The 17107-nt window shown below is 41.2% G+C and overlaps 1 protein-coding gene across 1 annotated transcript; it reads left to right on the forward strand.

Annotated features, from left to right (window-relative positions):
• The first annotated feature begins 4750 nt into the window (after positions 1-4750).
• LOC105996478 (intelectin-1a-like) lies at positions 4751-12244 on the forward strand. The gene is made up of 7 exons (XM_013030564.1): positions 4751-4808; positions 5479-5577; positions 6469-6716; positions 7727-7885; positions 8281-8401; positions 10627-10730; positions 12095-12244. The coding sequence occupies exons 1-7, from the start codon at positions 4751-4753 to the stop codon at positions 12242-12244; spliced, it is 939 nt and encodes a 312-aa protein (XP_012886018.1).
• Positions 12245-17107: the final 4863 nt, after the last annotated feature.

Below are 17107 nucleotides of genomic sequence, written 5' to 3' on the forward strand. Positions count from 1 at the left end.
AGCCACCTTCCCAGCCCCTCTTTGGTATTCTTTTAGCTACTGAGTCCTAGGTACCAAATCATCTTTAATAGGAATGGAAAATAGTAACCCCCAGAGTACCCTCACAGGTTATTTATTCAGTCCCACCATTTGCCATGGAAAGATGACTAGGCACCTTGACTAAAAAATAAAAGCATCTGGAGAATATGCAGGGACACCTAAAGAAACAGGGTTGTGTGCAATCTCCACAGAAGATTACTGCAGCTCTCAGTCACAGGCAAGGGGATCCTCTTCTTGTAATGGAGGTGACTAAGTATGCAAGGACTTTCAGCCAATACCACAAGACAAACACATCAACAGCTGGGACCTCTAAAGCAGGCTGCCACATCATTCTATTCTGCCACCTTGGTCTTAGCTAACACCCCTAATGCCAGTAAGAGGAAAAGCTGGACTCAAAACATGAGTAGATAATGCCCATGCTTAGCAGGAAGTCGTATCTGAAGAAAGAGATGTACAGCCTTCCCCGCTTATACAATTATTAAGTTCCACACTTTTTGAAGGAAGAATGATTTCTGAATTGGGTAGTCAATTAGGAAACCTGATGGCTACAAATGATGGCTTGGATCTTGAGGAGTTATATAGTGTACTACTGGCATTAATGGACTAATTTGCAACATGCATGAAGATCTTTCTTTCTTTCCTTCGTTCCTTCCTTTGTTCCTTCCTTCCTTCCTTCCTTCCTTCCTTCGTTCTTTCCTTTGTTCGTTCGTTGATTTGTTCCTCCTTCCCTCCCTCCCTCCCTTCGTTCCTTCCTTTGTTCCTTCCTTCCTTCCTTCCTTCCTTCCTTCCTTCCTCCTTCCCTCCCTCCCTCCCTCTCTCTCTTTCTCTCTCCCTCCCTCCCTTTCTTTCTTTCTTTCTTTCTTTCTTTCTTGTCTGTTGTGGGGTCTGAACACAGGGCCTCAGCGCTGTCCCTCAGCTCTTCAGCTCAAAGCTAGCACTCTACAACTTTGAGCCACAGTGCTGCTTCCGGGTTTTTTACTTAAGTGGTGCTGAGGAATCAAACCCAGGGCTTCATGCATGCAAGGCAAGCACTCTACCACTGTGCCACCTTCCCAGCCCGCATGAACATTTTTCTGACCCACAGTCTCTGTAGGCTGTGGAAAATGACAACCCTAGTCTGATCATCCAAGGCCAAGAACTTTCCTGTTTGACATGTAAGTTGATGGCACATAAACTCAGTGTTCCAGTACTGAATATCTCCATATCTGCAGAACTTTTGTTTTGGGGACTCTCAGAGAAGTACTCTTTTTGTAAGCCTTCCTCATTCTCTCATCTGGAGACTGAATTTTGGCTTGGCTTTGCATTAGCTATTCTGCTTAAGTCTCCTCGAATTCTTTCTCCCTTGAGAAAATAACTTTTAGTTCCTAATTCCAATAATGAAAATCCAATGATAGACCCAGTATAATCACATGAGTCCTTTAAAAGGAGAAAAGGAGATGTGAAGATGGAAGCAGAATTAAATGTACATATATATATATATAAACATATATTCTATATATGTATGTGTTATGATCTTGGGGCTTGAACTCGAGGCTTAGGTGCTGTCCCTGAGCATTTTTGGCCCAAGGCTAGCCATCTACCACAAGAGCCACAGCTCCACAGCTTTTTGGCTGTTAATTGGTGATAAGAGTCTCAGGGATTTTTTTACTCAGTCTTGCTTCAAACTGTGATTCTAAGGTCCCAGTCTCCTGAGTAGTTTAGATTATAGGTGTGAGCCATTGGTGTCTGGCTATTTATTTGTTTTGAGAATTGAAGAAGGGGCTATGAGCCAGGGAATATAGGCATTCCTTAGAAATTGTGCATGACAAGGAAATATTTTTCCCTAGAGCTATGAGAAGGTTTCATTGAATTTTTCTTATGTTTGTTTCATTTTGGAGGAATAAGCAAGAGGCCTTGCACTACTGGACACCAAGGCATTTTATACATGTATGAGATTTTTTAAAATTTTATTTTATTTTATTTGTGAACATACTGTACAGAGGGGTTACAATTACATGGGCAGGATAATGCGTACATTTCTTACCAAGCATTGCAGCCTCCTCCTTTGTTTACCCTTCACATCCCTTCCCAGCCTCCACCCTCCCCCCCCAAGTCCCAATCCTCCTCCCCTCCCCTCACCACCCCCCCCCCCGCACCGACGTTGTAAAGCTCTTTTTGGACATGACAATTTGTACTTCTCATTGTTGCAACAGGTCCACCTGTATCCTTAAATGACTTGTTTTTCCCCATCTCCTCCACAAGTTATACTGACATCAAACATAGTGAAAGCAGGGGTTATACTGTGGGGAGGGACATACAAAGCAACAAAGAAATAATCTTATAAATGTGTTAGAAACACATGCATGAAAGAAAAAAACATTAAAATACATATCTAAGGGTTCATTTTCCTAACATCACATTATCTGACCTTTTCCGCTTGACTCGGTATGAGATTTTTGTATGTTGCGCTAGTCCTGGGGCTTGAACTCAGGGTCTGAGTGTTGTCCTAGAATTTTTTTTTGCTTAAGGCTAGAGCTCTACCACTTGATCTACAGCTCCACTTCCGGCTTTTCAGTAGTTAACTGGAGACAAAAGTTTCTGAGACTTTCTTGCCTGGGTTGGCTTTAAATGACAACTTTCAGATCGCAGCCTCCTGAGTAGCCAGAATTGCAGGCATGAACCATTATTTGAGTACATATAAGATTTTTAACAGTATGGTCAAGTACAAAGATCTTACTTCCATTAAAACTGGTCTAATGATTACTTGTACTAGACTGATGATTACATGAGAAGTGCTTGATATTTGTAAAGAACATATGGGAAGCGCCTGGATATGACAAGGTTTTATTTCTTGAGAAGAATGGTAATTACACAGGTATTTGCCTTTTGGTAATTCATTAAACACTATACATGGGTTCCATCATTCCCCATATGTGTGTGTGTGTTTTAAAATTACTAGTATCTTTTCTTTAGTGTGTGTGTGTGCGTGCGCGCGCGCTGCCCTTGGGCTTGAACTCAGGGTCTGGATATTGTCCCTGAGCTTCTCTTTTGCTCAAGGTTTAACACTGTAACTTGAGCCACAGCTCTACTTCTGGCTTTTTGTTGGTTAATTGGGCATAAGAATCTCACAGACTTCCTTGTTGGGGTTGGCTTTGAACTGCAACCCTCAGATCTTAGCCTACTGGGTAGCTAGGATTACAGGCATGATTACAGGTGCTCAGCTGAAAGTTTCATTTTTTGAAGACTAAGTATTAATCAAATTATGTGGAGATGTAGAAGCTGGTCTGTCTGAGGTATCCCAGGAGGGAGGGGGCTTTCTTCCACATGTTTCTCTCTTAGTGCACACACATACCATCAGGTTTAGTTTTTCCTTGAATTATCTGAATTATTTTGACATCATTATGATAATGATGAATCTATACAAATGCTCTGCCTCTTTAACCATGCCTCTAGCTGTTGATATAAATTTAAATCTATCCAAAGCAATATTCTAATACTTGTCTACTTCTTTTATTTATCAATTGTCTACTTCTGTGAGATGTCTACTTCTTTTGCTTTTAAGTTTTAATTTTTATTTTTTATGTTTGTACCAGGGCTTGAACTCAGGACCTGGGTACTGTCCCTTACCTTTTCACTCAAGACTAGCCCTCTGCCACTTGAGCCATCCCTCTACTCTCAGCTTTCTGCTGATTAATTGGATATGAGTCTCATAGGCTTTTCTGCCTAGGCTAGCTCTGAACCATGATCCTTAGATCTCAGCCTCTTGAATAGCTAGGATTACACTCAGCACCAAATGTAGTGTACAGCAAAGTTTTACTAGTTTGTGGCAAAATGAGAAAGTTTATATAGTAGTAGTGAAGCTTTGTTTGAAACTAAACTTATTCAAGATAAAGGCTTATAATTATTCTGAAACAGCTTCCTTCCTACTTTGTTCTTTTTGTTGTTGTTGGTCATGGGGCCTGAACTCTGGGCCTGGGTGCTGTCCCTCAGCTCTTCAGCTTAAGGTGAGCACTCTACCACTTGAGCCACAGAGCCACTTTCAGCTTTTTCTGCTTATGTGGTGCTGAGGAATCGAACCCAGGGCCTCATGTATGCAAGGCAAGCACTCTACCACTGAACCACCTTCTCAGCTCTCCTACTTTGTTTTAGATGTTGAATTTTTTAAAAAAGTTATTACTCAGAAGGAAAGACATAAAAACTTGAATCAATACCAATTCTTGCTAGTCTTCTCATTTCTTTTCTTTTTCAAAAGAACAGTGATTCATAAAATTCCCAAATCTGGGAGCAATTTTAGTAGATGAACTTTATTATTTATCCTTTACAACCTGCTAATTTCACAAATCATCATTGTATAAGGAACTTTTCCTGTAATAACCAGAAATCTCACCTCCACGGGGCATTGTGCCAGGGGAAGGTGGGGCTGGAAGCCTGGTCTGTGTCGCCTGAGCTCACTCCATAAAGGGATCAAAGCCTCACCCTACATCTGAAGCCTCAGCAGAGAAACCTTCCAGCCTTCACTGAACAGACAGCTTTCAACACCTGGTGTGGTGGGAAGGAGTTGCTCTCTGTGAGTTAGGGGAATGACGATTTCCACTCAGATCTGGTTTAGGTCCCAGAGATGTGTGGAATTAAAGTCAAGGGGACTTTGAGTCTTTGCAAGGCTGTACTAAGGTGAGGCCAGGGATACAGAGAGAAAAATAGCAGTGACCTTCATTTTGCTTTTCTTTAGATGATGACTCAGTTGGGCTTCCTACTGTTTCTCATTGTGGCCACCGAATGGTGTAGTGCAGGTGAGTTCCCAGGAGCCCAGTTCTCCCAGGTCATTTTTAGGGTTCAAAAACATTAGAATTAGGTTGCATTGCCTTGGGATCCTGGTCTCTCCATAAACAGAGGCCGCCTTGAATGAAGGTTGAGTGCTTATTTCTGTCTCTTGAAGGATTTACCTGTAGCAGTGAGCATTGCTAATGTATGCCTTGTCTCCAGGCCTGTGTCTTGATGTGAAACTGTGACACATTTTTTTTCCTATTAATAAATCATGTTTATTCTCTAAGAATAATCTAGGACCTCATCCTGGCTAGAAGTCCTTCTGTGAAGTAGACAGCCCATTCCAGACCTCCCTGCCTCCAGTTAGGATTCTTATTTCTCCATTCTTCAGGGTTCTTTTGTGCTCTTAAGCTTACTATTATTTGTCTCAGATGATTTCCTGTTGACTTGTGAACAACTCTCTCCAGAGATAGGCTCTTAGGGAGAGGTTTGGTTTGGTTGAATGTCCAGAATCTAGCACAGCAAAAAGCATTGTGGGGAAGGTAGCACAAGCCTGTATCCAGTGCTGGCTGGGTCAGATAGGATTCTCAGGGATTTCAACCCAGCAGTGAGGCTCTGCCCCCATAGGAGAGTGAGCTTGGAATTAGTGATAGGGGAAAACCCAGTAATGATAATAAAACTCTGCTTATTCTCCAGCTGAGGGCAATACTGATCCTGAGGTCCAGACCTATCCTTCCTGGTCTTCATTGCCCAGAAGCTGCAAGGAAATCAAACAGAAGCAGCACAACGCCCCTGGTGAGTGAGTAAGGCAGCATTTAAAGGTTCCAGTAGGTCATCATCTCTGAGAGGCTTTAAGAAAGCTACCATAGAATTTTTTTTTGAGATTTAAAAATTATCTTTAAGAACTTGTACAAAGGAGTTGCCATTTAACAAAGCAGTTTATGCATACAATATATCTTAATCCATCGAACAGTAAAATGTGTATTGTGTAGCCATCACCACCATCTTCAGAAACTTTTTGTTACCCCAAATAGAAACTCCATAGCCACTATGCAATTTCATATTCTGCCTATCTCCAGTCCCTGGTAACTGCTAGTCAATGTTCAGTCTTTATTAATTCACCTCTTTTAGTTGCCTCATCTAATCATTTGTGTCTATCTTATTTCACTTAGGATAATTATAACTGAAACTATGGATAATGGATTCTCTTTTATCCTTTGCTTATTTATCTACATCTTATATATAGGCATAAACAACATGTATTATATATACTGTATGTATACACACATAATGCTTTGCTCATTCATCTATTGAGGAATACTTGCTTTTGTCTGTGGGTCCTGTGACTAATGCTGCAATGAACATTAATTAGTGATAAAAAATAATCAGAATCTTGACTTTCAGTTCTTTTGGATAAAAGTGGGATTGCTTGGTCATCTGAGAATCCAAATTGAGCTTTATAAAAATTGCCACAGTGAGTTTGGGTAATTATATGTCTTGCCTTTGTCTCAGGGTCATGGTCTTCTGAGTGCAGGGAAAATCTAGTACTCCCAGGGACATAGTGACAGAGCTCAGTCAAGGAGGCATTCACGCCATGTTTCTAGTTCCTAGATGTGCTCTGGTTTTGGGGATGAGATGGACCAGGAACCTGCAGACAGGGAGGCTCTGGGCTGGCTCTCTCCACAGATGGCTTGTACTTCCTCCGCACCAACAATAGCGCCATCTACCAGACCTTCTGTGACATGACCACTGGGGGCGGTGGCTGGACCCTGGTGGCCAGTATACATGAAAACTTCATGGCGGGGAAGTGCACAGCTGGTGATCGCTGGTCCAGTCAGCAGGGCAACAGAGCAGACTACCCAGAGGGAGATGGCAACTGGGCCAACTACAACACCTTTGGGTCTGCAGAGGGAGCCACAAGTGATGACTACAAGGTTGGTGCGAGCCTCTACCCAGCTGGACAAGTGTGAGGACTTGAGTGTGGCTGGGCCACCAATATGTAGGAGGGAGGGTTGGCAGGAAGGGGATGAAGATGTGGCAGAAGCAAAATTAAGCAAAATTAAGCAAAATTAAGATTAATAGACTTTGCCAGAGAACCACTCAGACATACAGGTACACAGAACAAAGAAAGATGTATTGCTGGGAGAAGGGGCTGGCAAGACTCCTTCTCACAAGGGAGGAATGAGAAGAAGCACCGGTTATTGTCTGGGGTGACCTATATAACCTAGGGGGTTTAGGAGAGGCTAGATGGGGCTAGAAGAGACTAGGAGGTGGAGACCCTAGTGTGGATGTGTTCGCCAGGGGCTTCATTATGGTGTGCTAGGATTTATGGCTTCTGTCCAAATAGTAGATAAGGGGTCCTACAACTGCCCAGACCTGAAGGTCACTCTAAGGAGCTCTTGCTGCCTTATATGGTGGTAGCTGCCCCAGAGAAGTGCCATCCTAAGGTAAAGGGGGTTGGAGGCTGATTATTTACTGCCTTTACTACATGGGCCTAGTGTTGCCTAGGAAGGGAGCATGCTAAGCTGTGGAGAAGGGAAGGAGTGGACCAAGCTATGGGAAGGGACTAATTTTGCTAACAAGTATAGATCTTGAATCTCACCTTCGTCCCAAGGGGTGGTGGGGAACTATCATCTGCTGAAAGTGGAGATGTCCTCGAGTAGCTAGTTTTATGCCCATAGCAAGCTCTATTGTTGATGTTTTGTCTCATGGAGCTTCATTTCTCAGTCCCTCAGTAACTTTTTAGAACCAGGCTGGTGTGTGTATCCAGCAGAACAGACAAAGTGGTAGGACAACCAATTATATCTATTGCATCTGTTATATCTATTGAATGTAATCTGAATTTGACAGTAAAACTTTTATAGAGAAGCGAAAACAGAGGAGTAGAAAGTGGTTTAGAGTGTTGGTGATGCACAACCAAAGACTTATGTTGATTGATTTCCAGAACCCTGGCTACTTTGAAATCCAGGCCCAGAACCTGGGCATCTGGCATGTGCCCAACAAGACTCCCCTGCAGAACTGGAGGAACAGCTCCCTGCTGAGGTACCGCACCTTCACTGGATTCTTCCAGCATCTGGGACACAATTTGTTTGGACTCTACCAGGTACATGAAGATGCTTTCTGGGATGTTTTTCATGGGTGTAGGTGGGCCAGGTGCCGTCTTTCCATGCATCTTTCTTCCATGTTTCTCCTAACCATACTTGTTGATGATTCCATTTCATTTTTGGGGGAAATTCTGTGCCAGGAAAGGCAAGAGAAAGATGAAGTAGTGGGAAAAAGGAGGAGAAGGAAATGGAGAGAATAAAGACTGAGGAAAGATGAGGGAGGGTGAGCTAAAGAGGCTGAAGGTGTTTGAGAAGTGCAGCAAAAGAGGAAGATTCTTCATTAACTGGTTTTGACATTAAGTTGCTGAGGCAACATCATCTCTCTATGAACGGCAGCATCCCTAGGAGAGCCACATCTATTGTCCCTACTGAGTACTTCTTTGGTTCCTTGTAGAGATACCCAGTGAAATATGGAACAGGGAGGTGTTGGACTGACAATGGCCCAGCGATACCTGTGGTCTATGATTTTGGTGATGCCCAGAAAACAGCAGCTTATTACTCACCCCTTGGAAAAAGTAAGTCCTTAGTCTACTGAATTGTTCATAAGATAGTTCATAATTTCAGTTATAATAGATAGTAGTTATCACTCTTCTATGAATGTTATATGTATGGTGTCATTTAATTTGCATGACTGCTCTTGATCTCTGAAGAACTGTCAGCCCATTTTCAGATTAGGAACTGAAGTGCTGAAGGTCAGGAGCAGGTCTGAGGTTACTGGGCATATACATAAGAGAGTCAGTATTTGGACTGGGGACATTTAGTCCAGACTTTACTCCTGAGATTTCCATTATCATTCCCTTAGTACCTTTTTAGGACCAAGCCAGAATCATGTGCATGACTGGGGCTTTAACTCTGGGCTTGAGCGCTGTCCCTGGGCTCTTCAGTTCAAGGCGAGCACTCTACCACTTGAGCAACTGCACCACTTCCGGTTTTCTAATGGTTTACTGGAGATAAGAGTCTCCCGGACTTTCCTCCTTGATCTGGCTTTGAACGGCAATCCTTAGATCTCAGCCTCCTGAGTAGCTAGGATTACAGGCATGAGCCACCGGCATCCAGCTGACAGGACAGTTTTATTACAAAACGGCATATATAATTATATTATATTATATTAATTATGTATTATTTATATATTATCTTCAAGTAGTTGCAATTTAACATGTCAGTTTATTTTTATTTATTTATTTATTTTTGTCGGTCGTGGGGTTGAACTCTGGGCTTGGGTGCTATCCCTCAGCTCTTCAGCTCAAGGTGAGCACTCTACCACTTGAGCCACAGCACCACTTCTGGTTTTCTAGTGGTTTACTGGAGATAAGAGTCTCACAGAGTTTCCTGCCCAGGCTGGCTTTGAACCTCAATCCTCAGATCTCAGCCTCCTGAGTAGCTAGGATTACAGGCCTGAGCCACCGGAGCCCGGCTAACACGTCCGTTTATGAGTGCAGTGATCTTGATCAAGTGCCATTCCTTCCATTGTTGAAAGTTTTTTTTGTTTGTTTAATTTAAATCTAAGTTTGGCAGAATATCCTTGATAGAGACCGAATCTCTGCTGTACAATTCAAAGCTTTTATTACTAACATTTGGGATGTGGGACTTTAATAAAAAAGAGAGCCAGAAACATGTGAACAAGGATAGAGTGAATACCCTTGCCAGTTGCTTCAACTATTCCTTGGGGATGTTCAGCAATGATTTGCTTGCGTTGAATTTCTTCATTCAATCATTTGGTGGTCTGTGGCCCTCTGTAAGGACCAGGTCTCAGGCTCTTGGGGTGGGAAAATGCTAACTTTGACCTATTTGAACGGGGACAGTACACTTATTGGCCACAGTGGTGATGGGCTCTACCACTGTATCTGATTCTTGGACCTGAGTTGATCCTGCCATGGATAGTTTTTGGAAAATTATTTTTTATTTTATTTCATTTTTTTGTGTTGCATGTTTTTTTATTGTGAAAATACTGTACAGAAGGATTACAATTACATGGGCAAGATATGAGTACATTTCTTATCAAGCATTGTAGCATCCTCCTTTGTTTCCCCTTCCCATCCCTTCCCATCCTCCCCACCAATACCTCCCCCCCCGCCAAAGTTGTAAAGTTCATTTTCGACATAATGACTTGTATATCTCATTGTTGCAATGGGTCCACCTGTATCCCTATTTAAATGATTTGGTTTTTCCCTCCCCCTCCACAAATAATACCAAGATCAAATACAGTGAAAGCAGGGGTTATACCATGGGGGAGGGACATACAAAGCAACAAAAAATAATCTTATAAATGTGTTAGAAACAATCGCATGAAAGAAAAAAAACATTTGAATACATATCTTAGGGTTCATTTTCTTAACATCAACCTATCTGACCTTTTCTGCTAGATGGAAAGTTATTTTTTGAAATTTAATTAATTATTTATGTGGAATCAAGGAATTGAACCCAGGGCATCCTGCATGATAGCTGAGTACTCTGCCACTAAGCCACATTCCCAGCCCCAAGAACAGTTATTTCTCACATGTTCATTGATTGCTGTTTCTTGTTTTTTTTGCTGGTCATTGGGTCTGAACTCTGGGCCTGGGCGCTGTCCCTCAGCTCTTCAGCTCAAGGCTACCACTTGAGCCACAGTGCCACCTCCGGTTTTTTCTGCTTATGTGGTGCTGAGGAATCGAACCCAGGGCCTCATGCATGCAAGGCAAGCACTCTACCACTGTGCCACCTTCCCAGCCCATTGATTGCTGTTTCTGTCTTTTGTTTTCAGATGAATTCACTGCAGGATTTGTCCAGTTTAGAGTATTTAATAATGAAAGAGCGGCCAATGCCTTGTGTGCTGGAATCAGAGTCACAGGATGTAATACTGAATTTGTGAGTATTTGTGGGGACCAAAGAGACCTATGAATAATGTTGAGGTCATTAGTGGTGTGTGTGTGAGTGTGTGAGTGTGTGTGTGTGTGTGTGTGTGTGTGTGTGTGTATGGTATGACTATGGTGTCAATGTGTATATGTGGGTGCACCACAGTGTGACCTTATCCCTTGATAGGTTTCAGGAAAAGGAGCTATAGGAACTACTGCCCAGCATCTAAGGTTGAGGCTTCAAACACACCATTGTGATTTTCCCAGCCTTTGTGATAGAACACTGGGGTGCCTGGAGGTAGGGTGGGGCTTGTGTTCAATAACAGCCTGTGGAAGACTTGGGTTGAGAAGGCCTGTAGAACAGCAAGCACTACCAGTCTGTACCTGAGTTGTTCAGTTTTCAGAGTAAAATTTGTCCTTCCCAGCCTTGTTTAGGGCTTACATACATGCATTTATCAGAATGGATCCCCTTTGTTAAATGATATATGGGTGTAATTATCTTTTGGTCATGTGAGGTCTGAAGTGCCGGTGGAACTTTTGGGGTCTGCAGCCTAAGAAATACTTGGAGATATTAAGGCCATACTAGCTGAAGCCAAAGAGGGCTACCCAGTCTTTAAGGGAGAGGGAGATGTGACCCTTACTAGAGAGTAGCACTTAAGGACTATGTGAAGGAAGAGACCAGCCAGGGAAACAGAATGGGTGTTCAGAAAAGTTGAAGGAAAGTCAGGAGGAGAAAGCATATCACTAAAGCTAGGAGAAGAGAGATTTTAATGGAGGCATAGATCAATACCATGGATGGAGAGTCAGATGAGGACCAAAGATTCCGTTGGATTTGGCCATTCAGATGCCTCTGGGCCACCAGCTACATTAGTCAGATTTTCATCACCAGGACAAATACTTGAAAAAACAACTATAAGAGGGAGAATTTATTTTGGCACATGGTTTTCATGGTTTCTGTTTATGGTCAGTAGGTTCCATAGCTTTTAGGTTATGACAAGGGAGAAATACCATTTTATAAGGACAATGGAGAACCAATACTACTTCCCTAATGGTGGCCAGGAAACTGGGAAAGAGAAAGGAACAAGCCAGGGCAAGATACCCTTCAGAACATATCCATAGGATCAGCCCATCTTCCACAGTTCACCACCTCCCACATCCCCATGTGTTACTGGTGCATCTCTAGTTAAATTTGAAGCTATCAGTGGATTAATTATTGATGAACATTCCTGCTGATCCAGTCACTTGCTCCAAGACCCATAACTTGCTAGCATTGGGTACTAAGACTTTCATTCATGAGCCTTTGGAGAGGTTACTTCATATCAAAACCGTAACATCATCATATCTGTCATTAGCATTTCCTCTTCTCTTCTTTTCCAGCACTGCATTGGTGGAGGAGGATATTTCCCAGAGGGTAATCCCCGGCAGTGTGGAGACTTTGCTTTTGATTGGAATGGATATGGAACTCACACTGGTTGGAGCAGCAGTCGGGAAATAAGTGAGGCAGCTGTGCTTCTATTCTATCGCTGAGGGCTTTGTGGTATGGGGCCTAAATCTTCTCTCCAAGTGTGGAGTCTCAAGGATGGAAACAACTTAGAAATTACAATGTTAAGGAGAGAGACATGGAGAATAAGTAAATCATGTTCATTTTCAAGGTTGTGTTTTTATGGATTCTTTTCATGCAAGAGGAAAGCACTGCAGTAGAATTCAAAAGAATCTAGTGTCCTTGCTGATTCTATTTCACCTACTTTTTCACTTGAAATTTTAGGGTTTTAGGAATTCTGACAGAGTAATACACCAACCCCCACTCACTCTCAGGTGGCCCCTTAAAACAGCCAAAGGAATAAAGTGTGGGGGAAAAGACATTTTATCCTACCATTTCTCTACTCACACATATGAACAATTTATATCTTCAACATGGAGATTTAAAGCAGAGAAGATTCTTTTTTTGGGGTACCAAAGAAGAAAAAGCCAATATATGTATGTGCTACCTTGTAGCCTTGGTGAATGGGGCATTCTCCAATGGCAAATATAGGGCTTGTTGGTCTATTGTGATGGCCACTCTCTGGACTTCAGTGGTTTGTTCAAAAGGAATCAAATGCTAAATAATTTCTATTGTCTTTTTTTTTTTTTTTTGGTCAGTGGTGGGGCTTGAACTCTGGGTCTGGGCACTGTCCTTCAGCTCTTCAGCTCAAGATTAGTGCTCTACCACTTGAGCTACAGCACCACTTCCAGTATTCTGAGTGGTTTATTGGAGATAAGAGTCTGACAGTTTCTTGCCTGGGTTGGCTTTGAACTGGGATCCTCAGATCTCAGCCTCTTGAGTAGCTAGGATTACAGGCGTGAGCCACCAGCACCTGGCTAATTTCTATTGTCTTATTGGTACATACAAGATGTAGTCACCATCAACTCTGTCCCATAAGTAAATATGACATTTTATTCTGTCTTCCTTTAGAATGCAACTAATATTCATGAATCATGATCAATGCATATTAAATTATAATCAATGCAAAACACACATACTATATATGATTAGTTTGAATATGACAAGCCCTTCAAGTTTTCCCTTATCTCAAGACTCTGAAGCCCAATAGACTAGGAAAAATGAGGTATGGCCAGCTAACAGCAAATACAGGAGATGTTCCTTCACTACTTCCCTTAAGATTAAGGGAACAAAAGTCCTTTTGGGGGAAATGAAGCAGGATAACTTATGGAAACTGAGGCTTGGTGTAGGCAACTCAGAAATACAGTGTCTAGAAACTTAGAAATGTTATCTTTGCTTCAAAGATTGGCAACTCAATGCATTCTTTCCTAAGGGATGCATTTCTCACCCAAGAATTCACAATTTCCTGACAGGATGCAGGAAATGCAGATAGTAGGGTGTTTCGTTGTTTCAAGGATAAGGATCTGTTTTATGGCAGGATGCATTCTTACCTGGAAACTCAGAGAATAATACCAGGTATAGTTAATGCAAAGACAAAGCACCTAGCATTTCACAACTTAAAGTCAGACCCCTTGCCTTTACCCTATAAATACACAACAGGCCAAGGAGCTGTGTGTCTCTCTGAGTGTCTTCGTGTGTGTCTCCATGTGTGTGTCTGTGTCTTTGTGTTTCTATGAGAGCACCCACACTCTGCTAGAGTGTGCCCCTGCCCTTCTGTTTGTCTTTTTATTGTCTGTTTCCTTGCTTGTTTACTTAATAAAGCTCTGCCAAGTTTTCTTACCATTGTGACTTGTCCAGAAGTTCTTATTCTGCGATTGAAGTCAAGAACCCTAAGTGAAGAGTTCCTATATTTTAAGGGGAGCTTCACTAAACCTCACCTCTGTCGAGTAACAAGTCCACTACTTCTTACTGGGCAGAAGTTCTTAGGTCTTGTGGAAATTAGATTAGGAAACAGGAGGAAAAGATGGAGAACAATGAGGAGGGAGAAGAAAGGGGGAAATGGTTCCCTTTAAACATGTCTTTGTAGGTTATTTTTATTTCTTGGGTTATTGTTTCAAAACAATATGTAGTCCAGGCTGGCCTCATTCTCATAATTCTCTGCCTCCACTTCTGAAGTGCTGTGATTGCAGTCATGTACTACCATACTCAGGAGGATTAGCTTGTGTAACTTATATTTGTTTGATCATTAGTTAATTATTTTCTCTACAGTCTTCCTTCCTTTATGGTTTTTCCTTCCTTAATAACTTTTTTCTTTTTTGCTACTTGTTTTTTCTTGAGTTTTTTTTTTTTTACCTTTTGTCCTCATTCTCTGAAACACAAATGTCGTTGGTCTTTATTTTTCTCAGCTGTCCTTCTTCTCACTAGTGAAGATTACAGAGAATCTGATTGAGGTTAGTGGATCCTATATATGACTCACTTCCTGTGTGGCAGGCAGAGCTGGCCTAGAGTACATGATGCAGAGGGAGGGAGGTCAGGAACCTAGCTTTTCCTCATGTTTCTTTATGCAGATTCCAACAATGTTTATTGACTATGCTTCAGTCCCCAAGTTAAGTGCTGGGATGCAATGGTAGAGAAGGCAGATGAACCTAGTTCTAAAGCTGCAGGTGGTAGAGCACACAGGTCATTTTGGAGCTAACTATTGAGGTCTAAGATTATAGCATCCTGAGTTGTGACCATAGAGAAGCAGCCGTAGCTGGAGGGAAAAATGCTAGGACCTCTTTGAAAAGCCATCTTGGCCTTGACTTTTTTCCTCTTACCCTAGAATGACCACAGGGAGTGGTTTTATCACTCATTGTTTTCTTTGCTAAATTATAATTTTCAACTGTAGATCCCCCCCAAAAAAAAAACCTGACCCTTTTGGGTTGGAGCATGGCTCAGTTGGTAGAGTGCTAGCAAATGAGTGAGATAACAAGGTTCTGAGTTTGAGTCCTAGTCTTAGACCAAAAAAAGTAAAAATAACCTTAAAGTTATCAGTTTTGCAATTAGAAGGAATTAGTTCAAATCTTTAAATGCACCTGACCCTTGAAAGGGTTTCCTATATCAGAATCTCAGTTTTCTATTTGTAAATACGGGGATGTAAAGTAAATTTCCTGCAGATATTCCTCATAAAAATGAAATAAAGTAACATGTATAGCCCTACGCTATCTACTATTGTATTGTATTCTTCAGGGTTTAAACATTTCAATTCAGTTTCCATCTAAAAATAAAATTGATCTGGGCACTGATAGCCCATGCCTGTAATCCTAGCTCTTTAGGAGGCTGAGATCTGATAATCAAGATTTAAGGTCAGCCTGGGCACAAAAAAATCCCTGAGACTCTTGTCTTCAATTAATAAATATACCAGAAGTACTGGGAGAGAGCAAAGGAAGGGGTGACATTGCCCAAAGAAACATACTTATTCTTGACTTATGAAATGGTCACTCCTCTGTAAATCTCCTTTGTAATAAAAATTTTTAAAAAGAGAAATCTTAAATAAGGAAACTCAGAAGTAGAGATTCGGCTCAAGTGGTAGAACACAGGCCTTGAGTGAAAAAGTTAGGGAGAGTGTGAGGGCCTGAGTTTAAACCCCAGTACCAGTACAAAAGATCAATAAAGAAAATTGACGGCCTTTTTTTGGCTTAAAGAACTGATATATCATGCTTTGTACATTATATATGTGCTTCATAAAGAAAATCAAGAAATGTGTCCTGACTCAGAGAGCACAGTGCGTGAGAAGAAAATCAGAGATAGAGTGGGGACAAACATACATGTAAGCAAATTTTGAATACTCTGTACATATGTTTTGTTAGGCTCCTAGAGAGAACAAATACTTTTTTTTTATACTCTCAGTACCCTCAGAGCTTCTGTGATCAAAGGTGAGGGTTTCTCCCACCAGGCCACTGAAGTCTGACAAACAGCTACAGTTCAGTTACATTTTAATAACTGAGTTAACTCAGACCTACAAAACTGGCCCTCAGGTTACATATCACTTTTGTTTAAGATGGCATGTCTCAGGTTCCTTTGACATCTTTCTTGGCAGTGATCCTGCTATCTATGCTTTCCTGTATTTTTGGGGATGCCAGACATACAGCATCATACCCAATCATTGGTAGAGATGGAATCTCATAGACTTCTTTTTGCCTAGACTGGTCTTGAACCCTGACTCCCTTATCTCTGTTTCCAAGTATGTAGGATTAGATAAATAGAGTACACACTATGTATTTAATTCATAGTACACAGTTATTTCTTAGGATAGACTATATGGATCCCATAAATTTAATCTCAATAGATTTTAAAAGGTAAATATCATATAAGTACCTTCTCTGACCACAATGAGATAAAGTTCAAAATCAGTAACAAGGAAAATTGGAGTAGTCACAATTTTGTAGAAATTAAACAGCATATTGTTAGTCAACAATCAAAGCAACATTAAAAGGGAATTAAAAAAAAACTTAGAGACAAATAAATATTAAAATGTGGCCTATAAAAATTAATGAGATACAGCAAAGCATGAAATGCTAAGGGAATATTTACAAGTATAAAAGCTTGCATTAAATAAGAGTCAGCTTCCATTTACCACTTAAGGAACTAGAAAAAGAGCAAATTAAATTCAAAGGTATCAGAAGAAAGAAAATAATAGATTAGATTAGAGGAGAGGTAGATAACTAGAGAATAGAACAATAGAGAGAAAGGATGAAATGGAAAGCCCATTCTTCAGAAACTATCAAAATATTTGAAAAAATTAGCTAGATATGATAAAGAAGAAAAGAGAAACCTCAAGTCAATTTAGGTTGTCAAATTGATTGGACTTTGATATGGTTAGGGAATTAGCAAAGCACACCTCTGGGAGTGAATGTGATGGCATCTCTAGAGTGAATTAGATCACAAGGACTCTGACCACCTAATGAGTGGATTCATCCCATGATAGATTCATTAATTGATGGCATTATCAAGAGGTGGTGAGAAGTTGA

The sequence above is a fragment of the Dipodomys ordii genome, unplaced genomic scaffold (assembly GCF_000151885.1).
Source record: "Dipodomys ordii isolate 6190 unplaced genomic scaffold, Dord_2.0 Scaffold131, whole genome shotgun sequence".
Taxonomy (NCBI): domain Eukaryota; kingdom Metazoa; phylum Chordata; class Mammalia; order Rodentia; family Heteromyidae; genus Dipodomys; species Dipodomys ordii.